Here is a 13,947-nt window from a genome sequence, read left to right as displayed (position 1 = left end):
CAGACAGATGCTGACACTTGGGACACACTTGCCCAGGATCACTTAAAATGGAGGGAAGTCCTACATGATGGTCCCCTGCACTTTGAACTTGCTTGCCGACAAGCTGAAGAGGACAAGAGGTGCAGGAGGAAGGAGAGACTGGCTTCCAGTCATGGTCAACAGCCTCCTGCTGAGCCTGAAAACATCTGCCTTCATTGTAATAGAACTTGTGGTTCAAGGATTGGCCTTATTAGCCACCTGAGGACCCATAACTCCCACAGAAGATGCTCATACTTGGTAACAAGTGATTGCCCCTCCCAGAAATGTATCCTCCCCACCAGGAAAAACCTGGCAGAGCATCATAGACCCTGCAGTGGGACTTGAAGGTCAGCAGATTCAGGTTCTGGCAAACCGAGGTGGAGAGCAAATGCTTCAGGGACCTCCCATGGGAAAAACAGCTCCAGTGCTTTGGTTGACTTCAGCCATTGTAGTAGGACATTGATAGAAAGACAGGCTGAGCTAGCCAGGACCAGCCATTTAAAGAGTTGTAGGTGAAAAAACTAACACAATACATTGCACCCAGAAATTAACTGCAGCAGATGTAGATCAGAGCATTAGTGTAATGTGCTCCCCCATAAGAAACACCAATCGGCAAGCAGCCTTCCATATTCTGTGTCATCTGCAGTTTCCAATAGACTAAAGGGTAACCTCATATAGAGCACATTATAGTAACCCAGTCTCAAGCAGAGAAAGACCTGGGTCAGTGTGGCAATATCCACATCCAAAGGAAAAGGTTGCAACCTTCTGACTAACCATATATGGTGCAAAAACATCTGGGCCACTGCAGCTGTTTGGTCATCCTGAAGCAGCTGGAGATCCTTTTTACCAACTATTTGACAATCAGGCATGTAACTCCAATTGAGGGAGCCGGTATCTTCTTTGCCAGTCCTACTGACTTCCCCCACCCCACCAGCATAACCTAAGTTTTATATGTAGTCACACAGCTCACCCTTAGCTAAGCCCCAATCTAGTCCAGACACCCAATAAACTGGTCAACTGCATTGCATGGGTCTAGCTGGGTGTCCTCTTCCTACACCATGATCCATATCGTCTCCATCTCCCCCGAGTGGCCTCACATACATGCTGAGCAGGAGGGGGAGGGTAAAGGAGTGGCCATGAAGAATGGAATCCTCTAGCACACTACATTAGAGGAACCTTGGAGCAACTGAGAAATTGCTCAATACTGCCTATTGTTTTGAACATGGAACAACTCCTTCCATTCCAGCTAAAACCCACAGCTGTGTCAACACTACCTCATGGCCAAAGGTATCAAAGGTAGCTGACAGATGCAACAAAATCACCGTGGTTACTTGGTTCTCATCTGTCACCAGCAGGAAATCACTGACAAGTACTATCTCCATTCCATACACAGGTCAAAACCCCAAATCTCCTGGTGTATTCGAACAGCGCATTTTATTCCAAAGGCAGCCATAGGAAATTGATCTCTGGAGCAATGATCAGGAATCAAAGCACTGATGCCATGATAACCCTACCAATATGCCCTGGGAGAAATTGCTTCCCAACCCTAAATCTGACTATCTGCCTAACCCTGTAAGAAAGAATCACTGTCATTAGTAATTTAGTCCCATTCATACCTGAAATATTATTGGTGTCCAAGTAATTGTCCATCTTTTCCCTTGGAATCTTAGCAAAGAACTATTCAAGGCAGCAGTTACACAGCCTTCTATTCAAGGGTGATTAACTAAACCCTACCACAATGTAGGGAAGTGGTTTACATAACTCACTGGAGGTTTTTCCCAGCTCCCAACAAGTCTATGATTCCTTATCATCATCATGTGTGGTTTGTATCATCACAGCACTTTAGAGCCCCAGTCATGGGCCTGGACCCCATTGTGTTAGGTGCCACACAAAACACAGAACAAAAGGAGTCCCTGCCCCAAAGAGCTTACATCACCCCACAGGAAATCTCTCCCACACCCTGTAAAACATAAGGTCCATGGCAGAAACTCACCACAAGTTCGGAGAACCTAGCATTGAGCTCCTCCGCTGGTGGGATTGGGACAGAGAACTCCAGGAACTGGAGGGGGTTATTATCTTTGAGGTTGATTTCAGGGAGGTCGCTTCCCCCGAAGCAGCAAAGAAACCCAAAAGCATGACGATTCCTTTTCCGGGGAGCCATGGTCATGGTGTGAGATGCTATCTACTGATCATGATCTGCAGAGAAGACAGGAAGAGAAGTCGTTAAATGACAATCTACACCATCCAGCACAGGTTATTTGTGGTTATCATTGCCATCAGTGCAACAGGCAGAGAACAGACTGATCTGTCATGCTAAGGAGCAAAATAAAAACGGAGCCATCTTGATGGACTGGTTAGTCAAGGTTTAATACATCACCCTTACCACCACCACCTTCCATAGCTATATAGCATCTTGCATCCAAAAGGTTTGACAGAGCTAGGCTGGGACTTTCAAAGCAGTCAGTATTGATTTAAGTCTGCTCCAATCAAAGTCGGTGGGAGCTTTAACACTGACTTGAGTGAGAGAGGCGTTAGGCCAACGATAAGCCCTTTGGAAAATCCCATTCAAACTCTTTCTTACACACACACAGAGCCCCCTGCTCAATTCACCCACAGCTGACACAAACCCCTCTGGAACAGAATGGAACAGTTTTTACCCCACAAGCAGACACCAGTGATGGAGGACATGGAAAGAGCAGATCACAATATTGCACAACAGTTTAGGACAGGAAGTGCCAAAGAATACTGAAGCAGTTGAAACAGCAGGGGACAATGCAGGCTAGCTAACCAGGAGCACAGGATACAGCAAAAGGACTTACGGGAGTTCTTTTAGTTTTGGTGGCTTAAAAAAAAAAAACCCCTCTGGAAACCTTGAGAGTTCTGGAGCGGGCGGGGGTACAAAATCAGGCAGAATCACCGCTTAAAGACTGCTGCACCCTCCCCCACAGTGACAAAGGCGACTCTGCATAGAACTCCTGTTCGAGAACTGCTACTTTAGCAGGGCAATACTGGGAGAGACTTCAACAAAATTGTAACTAGAACTACACAAAATGTTTCATTCCACGTGGAGTGTTTTTTTTTTAAACACCCCCCCCCCCGCAACACACACACAAAACTGGCCTTTTTTCAAAGTTAAAAATGCTCATGCTTTCAGAATTTTCCAATAGTTTTTGGCCAAAACCCTTGTCATAAATATAAAGGGAAGGGTAAACACCTTTAAAATCCCTCCTGGCCAGAGGAAAAACCCTTTCACCTGTAAAGGGTTAAGAAGCTAGGATAACCCTGCTGGCACCTGACCAAAATGACCAATGAAAAGACAAGATATTTTCAAAGCTGGGGGAGAACAAAGGCTTTCTCTGTCTGTGTGATGCTTTTGCCAGGAACAGAAAAGAAATGGAGTCCTAGAACTTAAGTAAGTAATCTAGTTAGATATGCATTAGATTCGGTTTTCTTTAAATGGCTGATAAAATAAATTGTGCTGAATGGAATGTAGATTCCTGTTTGTGTGTCTTTTTTGTAACTTAAGGTTTTGCCTAGAGGGATTCTCTATGTTTTGAATCTGATTACCCTACAAGGTATTTACCATCCTGATTTTACAGAGGTGATTCTTTTACTTTTTCTTCTATTAAAATTCTTCTTTTAAGAACCTGATTGCTTTTTCATTGTTCTTAAGATCCAGGCTTTTGGGTCTGTGTTCACCTGTACAAATTGGTGAAGATTTTTATCAAGCCTTCCCCAGGAAAGGGGGTGTAGGGTTTGGGCAGGATTTGGGGGGGTGGGGAGAAGATGTTTCCACGTGGGCTCTTTCCCGGTTATATATCTATCTGTTAGACGCTTGGTGGTGGCAGCAATAAAGTACAAGGGCAAAAGGTAAAATAGTTTGTACCTTGGGGAAGTTTTAACCTAAGCTGGTAAAAATAAGCTTAGGGGGGTTTTATGCAGGTTCCCACATCTGTACCCTAGAGTTCAGAGTGGGGAAGGAATCTTGACAACCCTATTAGTGGATTTTTTTTAAAAAAAATTTTGGTTTGTTTGTCAGAGTGGGTCCCTCTTGGTCTGGATGGAGGCATATTAGTATGTGAGGGAAGCTTGCAGTACTGCTGCCCACGCTAAATCTGCTCTGGAGATAGATAGGGGACTCCAGTCTCCAACAGCTCTGGGGCCATCAATTCAGCAAGTTCCATCAGAATCATTCACTCACTGATGAGGAAACAAGGAAGAGTAACTGTGACATTAACAGTCATGGGAAATATCTGTATTTATTTCCCCTTCTATATACTTGTGGTTTAACTCAGCATAATATTATACTGTCTTCTACCTGGCATATTGACATAACTCCTTCCTCATTAAGCTGTGTAGGAAGGGTCCACAGAATAAGCACAGTTCACAACAGTAAAAAGGAGTGGGAGGAGTCAAGCTAATCAGCACTATTTGGTAACCTCCCCTCTCTACCCCATGTTCCTTCCAGAAGACAGACAGGTGGGGTCAGCAGTCTGAGGTATTGTCCTGGAGAAATCAAAAGCAAAGATTTATGATCCTTATGAGCCCTACATATCTGATTCGCTGCAAGAATTTGCTCCTAGATACTATGCAGACACCTCAGGGAGCTTGGAGTCATGCTGCCCTGTAATGAAAACATCTGATCCCCCGTACTATCCTATAGTAAAACTAATAGCCCGCAGCTCCTCTCATCTAATGGAATTAATCTCTGACCACTGCTGGCTTGCTGCAGAATGGTTTTGTTTTGTCTTGTTCCTAAACACGTCTGTTTATTGGACTAATCCCTGTGTTATAACAGCCAACATTTGCATCCATTCACTTGTGCACATTCTAACCTGAAACAGGGGTTTTGGCTGCTTACCAAAGATGCTGAGATTTGGAGAATCCTGACTCCACCGTGGGTTACAGTGGGAGATTGGCCCTGATCACACACAAGGGCCCAGAAAACAAGCTTATTGAAGTAAAGAAGGCTACAGTCCCAGACACACAAGTTGAAGGTACCAGGTGATGTGCATGCCAGAACTTGGGAAGCACTGGTGTAACCACTTTGCTGCTGAGTGCTTTTACACAGGCCAATATACACACCTGGCGCTGACTCACATATCAGGCACATGGGTTTGAAATGCTTAAAAACAGATCACAGTACAATAACCTGGACTTTACATTGCTAGAGTGGTGTAATGTGATCTTTGTGTAAATGAAAGAGGCCTTAATGTGAGCATTAACTTTATTTATGGCCACTTTCAGACCACTTTCCACTGACAGAATAGTTTAAAGGGTCCTAGTATAATAGAAAAGGAGTACTTGTGGCACCTTAGAGACTAACCAATTTATTTGAGCATAAGCTTTTGTGAGCTACAGCTCACTTCATCGGTGAGCTGTAGCTCACGAAAGCTTATGCTCAAATAAATTGATTAGTCTCTAAGGTGCCACAAGTACTCCTTTTCTTTTTGCGAATACAGACTAACACAGCTGTTACTCTGAAACCTAGTATAATAGAGGATCTGACCTGAATCTTGGACTGATTCTTATCCTGGAGAAAAACACTCACTCCCACTGTAAAATATAAGGAATAAAGAAGAGTGGGGAGGTGGTCTGGTGAGCCCCCTGAGGTCTTTGTTAGAGACAACTGTTTAACAGAATCAGACAGGTCTTCGTAGCTTAGGAGCCTGTCTACCTTTAGTGGAGAGAGTTTCCAGGACAGTAAATTTGTTATGAAAGGATACAGATTGTCTGGGTAAAAGAATAAGATGGGCACCAGGAATCACTGCTCAGAAAAAAGAAAAAGGAGTACGTGTAGCACCTTAGAGACTAACCAATTTATTTGACCATAAGCTTTCGTGAGCTACAGCTCACTTCATTGGATGCATTCAGAAAAGTGATGTATTAACAGGAGCAATTCAAGACATCTTACCCTCACACAAAAGAACATCTCTGATGTCTGAAAGAGAGCCATATATATTCAGAGAAGAAACAGACCTTGCCCATCAGGAAATGTTTAGTAGCCCACACACTGATCAGAAAGCTCCTCAGGATAATGAGTAGGGCCCTACCAAATTCATGGCCAGGAAAAACACATCACGGACCGTGAAATCTGGCCTTCTGTGTGCTTTTACCCTTTTCTATACAGATTTCATGGGGGAGACCAGGGTTTCTCAAATTAAGGGTCCTGACCCAAAAGGGAGTTGCAGGGGGTTGGCAAGTTTATTTTGGAGGTGGGTCTGCACTGCCTTCAGAGCCGGGATCCTGGCCAGCAGCTGCCGCTTTCCAGTTGCCCAGCTCTGACGGCAGCACCACCCCCAGCAGCAGTGCAGAAGTAAGGGCAGCAGTACCCACAATCTCCCCTCCCCCCAAACTCCTTTTTGGGTCAAGACCCCTACAATTACAACACCGTGATATTTCAGATTTAAATAGCTGAAATCATGGAAGTTATAATTTTTTAAATCCTAGGACCGTGAAATTGACCAAAATGGACCATGTATTTGGTAGGGCCCTAAGAACGGAGGCCTTTAATCTGTTTCTGCCTACTGTGCCTGGTTCAGAATCTATGGTCTGGAGGTATTCAGATTCTTATGGTAGGGTGATCTTAGATTGCGAGTTCCTGAGTGGGATGAGAAAGTAAATTGTGAGAATCATGAAGCAGCAAACTGAACTGTGCTAAACTTTGCTACGAACACTAGACCTACACTCATTGCACTATATCGGATTTTGGGTTTTGATAAACTCAAAACTCAGCCTATTTGTCAAAAGTTCTCATCAGATTCAAAAAAACCTTCCAAGCACATGAGGGACTGATTTAAAATATCAACACAAAATGAAGTGTTTCATTTTAGTTTTGGGGTTTTACCCCCTTCTTCCCCCTTGGATATTTGGGCTTTTCAAACCTGAAATGTAAAATGAAACTGGAGGGTGCAACTCCATGTGAATCAAATGAAAAGGTTTGATAGAAACCAAAGAATCAAGTTCCGTACAACTCAACCAGCAAAAACTTCCAATTTAAATTCCCTGTCAATGTCCATTGAGAGTCAGACAGAGCTGAAAAGAGTGAATGACTAAGCTGAGCAAACAGCATTTTTTCCCACTTTGCAAGTTTTCATGTTCTCACAAGACTTTGCTGTTTCAAAGGACAACATTTCTTCATCTAACCCAGCACACGCTTTTTTGCGACTAAAATGATGAAGATGCATCATGGTGGAAAAATGGTGTCAAACTTCACTATGCCCTGAGTGAGAAATACTGATGGGGCAAAACTTCAAAAAGGTTTGGAAATTTGTTTGAGTCAGTATAATTGGGCTGGAAATCATATGACAATAGGCTCATGATAAAACTGCTTGCTTTCAGTCAGGCCAGGAATTTCATCAGAAAAAGTCTCAACTGGGGTTTCACCTTTTCCACTTCTGGGGGGAAATATGTACAAGGTGCAGCAGAAATGAAGCTTACTGAGAAGGCAACTATCTGGAGGCGAAGGAAACTCATCACACAAGCTCCCCCACTTCTCAGCAATGAGAATCATCAATAAAGCTCAGCTGTCAGCATAGGACACCACCTCTTGCTTGATTTCTCCTTCTCTCACTGCTGTGGCTTACTTGCTTATGCTCATTAAGTACTATAAAGCATACCCTGCAAAAAGTGTGCATGAAGGAGAATTCATCTGCAGGCTGTGAAAGGATCAAAAACTCATTCTGATAAAACACAAAAAAAAAATCAATATTAAAGCAAGCTCAGAGAAATCAGCGCTTCACAGTCCCGTAATCAGACAGGTAAGGGCACAGACGAGTGCCTTCACAGACAGCAATAATTCAGCAGGGCCACTTTTCCCATCACTTTTTTAAATAGATAAGTACTTTGGGGCTGTTTCATGAATCAAGGGGTTATCTCCTGCTGGGGAGAGGAGGGATTGTTCACAACACACACAGACCCTTTTAGTTTACGTTTTAACTGCCAGATCTAGTCTTGACAGGACCCAAGCATGAGGGGCTTGAGGTGCTGGGATGGAAGGGGAGAAGGGTTTGGAAGAGGAGGAAGGGATGGGAAATGACTGATCTCAAACACCCCCCCGCATTGTGAGCACCCCATCCAAACAGGAAGTCTCCTGCCAGCAGTCTGAAAGGATAGATCTGTGCAGTCCATCGAAAGCTGCATATTTTGCCCTTTTAAGGGACTTGTTGTTTGACAGCTCAGGGGTTTATTTGTGTTTTTTTTAAGGGCTTCATTTTTTCCACTTAATCTGCAGAATAAACTGTATTTTGAGAGTAAATTAAAGCCCTTTGCAAAGTCAGGCTTCTCTGGGGACAAGGAAGGGGATAGGAGCAAAGGCAGGTGAACTGAGCCGCTAATGCCAGATCAGCTGCAACACAGCTGATTTTTGTCCCGGATGCTATCGCTGTACATTTGTCCTAACCTGCCCCAGGACCCTTTATCCTGTTTGTCTGCCAGAACAAGGCTGCCTTGTGCTTTCGTGGAGACCGAGCACACGGGCAAGAAAAGTGACTTGTGGTGTCAGTTGCTCAGTGAAACTAACACACAGTGTTGTCGATCCAACAGCACTTCAGGGATATCCTGTATGGAACACACATAATCAGCTTGTAGCATTGGATGCTTGATGCAGTTTATGTGCCCGCACATTCTGCCACCTGGATTATCCTATCCACATCTCCCTTCCCTGTCCGAGGGCATTGGCTACTTTTTTCATGCAGCTGAGAGGAAAAGGCACAAGCCCTGGCAAGGGGTGCCATGTATTGCACTTGTGGAATGCCCACGTCCCCTTGCTATCCATGCCAAAGCTGTAATGGATGGTATGTGCTTGTGGGATCTATAGAGCCAGCAGTGGTCAGGATTTCAGCTCTCTCTCATCTAGAAGATAACATCTCTAGCAACTGAAGTCAGTGCTAGACAGACAGCTGTGGTGACAGATCTACTGGGGAGGTTCAGCCCAGGGACTAGCTGTACAAGCTTTCACATGCTGAGATATCAATACATCTCAACTCTTATCTGCAGTGGCCACCCTTAGGCAATAAGAAGTCAATCTCCCAGCCTTCTCTGCCGACCAAGGAGGTAGTTAATAACCATTCTCATGCTGTTTTTTGAGGTACAGACACCTGTTCATGAGGAGCTGGGCTTGAGACCACTCAGCACAGCTATAAAACTTTTATTGCCATTTGTCAGGGAAGGCCTATAGCGCTCACATGAGTAATGTGGTTATTCCAAACTTTTAGCAGTAAAAGCTTTCCAGCACTGCACTCCATCCCATAACCTATACTGAGAGCAGTCGCATTTTCCAGGTCTACATCCCAGCCCCATGCTGGAGTTCCACGCTGACTCAGAGGTACGAAATGCCACCTACATGTTATAACACTAACTGTAGACAGAGGAGATGTCTGGAGGGTTTTAAAATATAGATTACTGGGGATTAGAGTGAAACACACAAAGTATTTTATAAAATGAATCAGGCAGAGGTGGTGTGTGAATAGGAGTATGGCCTCTCTCACACCCGGGCTTGCCAATCAGAGGGTACTGGGACCCTTAAATTTTTTTTTTACGGTTACAGCTGGTTTAAAAATGATTTAAAATGGCCCTTTTACAGAAACAAAAAATTGTTTTTTTTCCCCTGGGTATTTAATAAAAATCTCCAAAAATGATTGTTTTTCCCTTTTACTCTTTCCCTTTTTCAAAGCCAAATTGGAAAAGTGGGAGTAAATGAGGAAAAAGGGGCGGATGATGGGGCAAAATAGAAGGAAATAATCTCTCCTCCCACCCCGCATCCACATCCACATCCACATCCACACTTTTCTCACTGAAAATGATTGCTAAAAAGTTTGGCAAAAAAAATTAAAACAAAAAATTGCTCTCTCTCTAAATCTATGGAAACCAAAATTTTCAAGTTTGCAACATACTGAGTGAAAACTATCTTCTTGTACAGCTTAATGATTCTATACCCTTTGAGATTCTTGTATGGAAAGTGCTATAAAAATACTAAACATTTGCTGTTATCTACTTCTAGACAGTTGTATTGAGAATCAATGGGAAATTTCTCCCTAGAGGAGTCCCACTATCACATGAAACACCCCTCCCTCCTGTTCTTCAGTGTGCAGTCCTGGCCTTTTCTACAGCACAGAACAGCTCACTGTCATTTGAGATGTTAACTTCAGTCCTTGTTTTCACCCCACAGCCCAGTCTGTGGTTCGGCCCAGGTTGGGAGCTGGGGTCCAGATCCTTGCCTGAGATCTAATTATAACAGTGTCCTCTTCCTCTGACAGGGAGTACATGTTCATTTCTAATCCACTTGGCTCAGTTACCAAACACAATTAACCTAATGCAATTTCCCCAAGATTTATCAGATGGATTAGCCACATGTGTGACGAGACACACGCCAACTGCCTGCAAGGGCAGCTTCTAAATCCCCTCTTCATTCTGCTGGGAGGAAGGGAGACAAAACATCCTTTTTCTCAGAAATTATGTCTCACATGCAAAAGGTCCTAAACAACCTGTGCTCACTCTGTATGAAAAGTCACAAACAAAGCCATGTGCTGTCTCAGCAGTTGAGATGTGCAAGAGGCTCATCATCATGTCTTTGCCCGCACTGTTCTGTCAGACAGCTCAGTTCTGATTAACGTAAAAGAGAATTCTTTGTTAAGCTGCTAGCACTGCAAAGGCTGTGAGAGATTCCCATACCTGAGCTATTCTTTTTAGGTAACAAATCTGAGGAACTGTCCCAGATTGAGGGGTCAATAGAGGTGGTTTTGGAACAAATTGATGTACTAAACAGTAATAAATCCCCAAGACCAGATGGTATTCACCTAAGAGTTCAGAAGGAACTCAAATATGAAATTGTAAAACTAACTATGGTATGTAACCTATCACTTAAACCCACTTTCATACCAGATGGCTAAAGGATAGCTAATGACGCCAATTTTTAAAAAAGGGTTTCAGAAGTGATCCTGACAATTATAGGCTGGTAAGCCTAACTTCAGTACCAGGAAAATTGGTTGAAACTATATTTAAAAAAAAACAAAAAAACATAAAAACAATTACCAGACACATAAGTGAACATGGATTTGTCGGGGAAGAGTCAATATGGTTTTAGTAAAGAGAAGTTATGCCTCACCAATCTACTAGAACTCTTTGATAGGGTCAACAAGCATGTGGACAAGGGTGATTCAGTAGACATAGTGTACTTGGACTTTTAGAAAGCCTCGACAAGGTTTCCTCACCAAAGGCTCTTAATCAAAGTAAGCGGTCATGGGAGAAGAAAGAAGGTTCTCATGGATTAGTAACTGGTTAAAAGACAGGAAACAGAGGGTAGGAATAAATGATCAGTTTTCAGAATGGAGAGAAGAAAATAGCAGGGTCCCCAGGGATCTGGGCTGGGACCAGCATTGTTCAACATAGTCATAAGTGATCTGGAAATAAGGGTAAACGGGGAGATGACAAAAATTTGCAGATAATATAAAGTTGATCAAGATAGTTAAGTCCGAAGCCGACTGAAGAATTACTAAGGGATCTCATAAAACTGGGTGACTGGGCAACAAAATGGGAGATGCAATTCAAATCTTGATAAATGCAAAGTAACGCACAATGGAAAACATAATCCCAACTATACATACAAAACGCTGGGGTCTAAATTAGCTGTCAACACTCAGATCTTGGAGTCATTGTGAATAGTTCTTTGAAAACATCCACTCAATGGGCAGCGCTTGTCAAAAAAAGCTAACCATGTTAGGAACCATTAGGAAAGGGATAAATAAAAGAAAATATCAATGCCATTATATAAATCCATGGTACACCCACATGAATATTGTGTGCAGTTCTCGTTGTCCCATCTAAAATAAAGATCTGCTAGAATTGGAAAAGGTACAGAGCAGCCATTAGAGATATGGAACAGCTTCCGTATGAGGGGAGATTAAGACTGACTGTTCAGTTTGGAAAAGACAACTAAGGGGCGGATATGATCGAAGTCTATAAGACGACGACTATTATGAGAAAGTGAAAAAGGAAGTGTAATTTACTCCTTCACATAACACAAGAACCAGGGGTCACTCAATGAAATTAACAGGCAGCAGGTTTAAAACAAACAAGGAAATAAATACTACTTCACACAACACAGTTAACGTGTGAAATTTTGGAGGATGGGGGAAAGAAAAAGAGTGAAACTTCTTTGAAAAATATTGAAAAGCAAAGGATGTTCATTACAGCAGCAGAGATGCATTTCCTAAGCTGGTCTGCAGGACCTACAGCTAGCTATACCACCAGAGACCAAACCTTCGCTCTGAACATACTGCAGAAGTGTTACATTTTAAGCTGAATCATTGATTTCCCCTCCCCACCAAAATAAGTTAGACTCTCCCAGTGGAAAGAGAAGCCAGCCAACCAGCCCACCCACCCAAACCCTTAGACCAGCTCTGCTGTATATGTTTTGTGGGATTCCTTCATAAGCAAACTCACTCACTCTTCTCTTCAACAATTTTTCAGTGATGAATTTTTCTATTAAGATGCAGATCGTTGAGAATGTCAGAGATCCCATGGCACCTGTAACTTCTCACAGCCAGAGATTACATTTTACGTTACTGGGTAGGCTATGAAATTTAAGCCTGACAAGATATTGCCTGGGCAAGGAGGGTCAAGAGCTGCTGAGGGATATGCAGAGTTGCATATAAATATGGAACTACATCATCCAGAGTGTATAAAAAAATCTGTTTATTTTTAATTCTGCAAGGGGCAGCCTATAGAGATGCTAGTTTACATTATACAGAAATGTGTTGAAATGTAAGTAGGTCCCCAAAATCTATTTCCTAAAAATAGGCCTGACAATCAAGAGTCAAGTGAGTCCTGGTAAAATGTGAATGAAGAAAGAATTCAGAAGCAAATTAGAGATAAGTTAGGGCATAACAGCAAAACATGTTTACAATATGACCAGGGAATAACTGGTTTTACAAGTGTTTTAAATATGTTAATATTTTGGAAAAATCCCATCTATATTGATAGTTAATGTAGATGTAAATTAAGATGCTTGATGTTAAATAGTCAATGATAAAGCAGAAAATATTTAATTGTGGTAGTGGAAATATAGATATGGCCAAAGATGGATGTAATGTTAATTAAGGAGTCTTATAATTGATTATAAAAAAGGTAGCATGCTAATTTTAGATTAGGTGCACCCACTCACCATCAATGTCCTGTTAGAGAAAGGATTATACCCGAACTTCCAATTCAGGGACTGATCACCCCTGGATTTCATCATTTCATCTTAGAGCATGAGTATCAATGCAGTGTATGGCTATACTGTAATGCCTGTTTGCTTTAGTTATTTTATCCAACTGAAGTCTTTAATTTGATCACTCGTGGTGTCATTCACAGGCTAAATTAAGTTATTTTTACTGCCCTGGAAGCTCAAACATCAAAGATTTCATTTTGGTTTTATTCCAGATCATTAAACTACTAATTAGGAATAAATCAAAGTTTACAAAGGATACTAAAAATGTGGTGACTGCTAATGATCAGACATTAGGCTTTCAATGCCCACAAATCCAATGCTGTTTTATGTCTGTCCCAAAGCCAGCTCATCAACTAAGATGAGACACAAAGAGTTGCAAGACATTCCGAAAGATATTGTCCGGAAAAAATCTCTCGCGCTTTGTCAGCGAAACATGCAGGATTCTCATTCTTCTGTTGACTTTATTACCAATCCAGAATGCAGCCATAAAAACAGATTAAAAAATACACACAAATCTAGATTTAGGAACATGAAAGGGGGGGAGGGGAGAAGAGAATGGTGTTGTGGTTAAAGCAGAGAGTCAGGATTCCTGTGTTCTCTATCCAACTCTGCCAAGGATTCTCTGTGGCCTTGGAAAACTCTCCTCCCTGTGCCTTGGTTCCTCATCTAATATGGACCATAATATTTCCTCTACTCACAGGCAGAGCTGGGTGAACAAT

At 42.4% G+C, this 13,947-nt stretch overlaps 1 protein-coding gene across 3 annotated transcripts in view; it reads right to left on the bottom strand.

Moving 5' to 3' along the window:
* Window positions 1-13,947, bottom strand: part of DAAM2 (dishevelled associated activator of morphogenesis 2) — a 243,696-nt gene that overhangs the window by 153,079 nt on the left and 76,670 nt on the right. For all 3 annotated transcript variants that reach the window (XM_073338564.2, XM_073338566.2, XM_073338565.2), the window contains exon 2: window positions 2,012-2,214. In XM_073338564.2, the coding sequence (XP_073194665.1) occupies window positions 2,012-2,185 (174 nt within the window). In that variant the 5' untranslated portion in view covers window positions 2,186-2,214. The remainder of the gene's footprint in view (window positions 1-2,011; window positions 2,215-13,947) is intronic.

This window comes from Lepidochelys kempii, chromosome 3 (assembly GCF_965140285.1).
Source record: "Lepidochelys kempii isolate rLepKem1 chromosome 3, rLepKem1.hap1, whole genome shotgun sequence".
NCBI classification, from domain to species: Eukaryota; Metazoa; Chordata; order Testudines; family Cheloniidae; genus Lepidochelys; species Lepidochelys kempii.
This window is presented reverse-complemented; position numbering and strand designations above follow the sequence as displayed.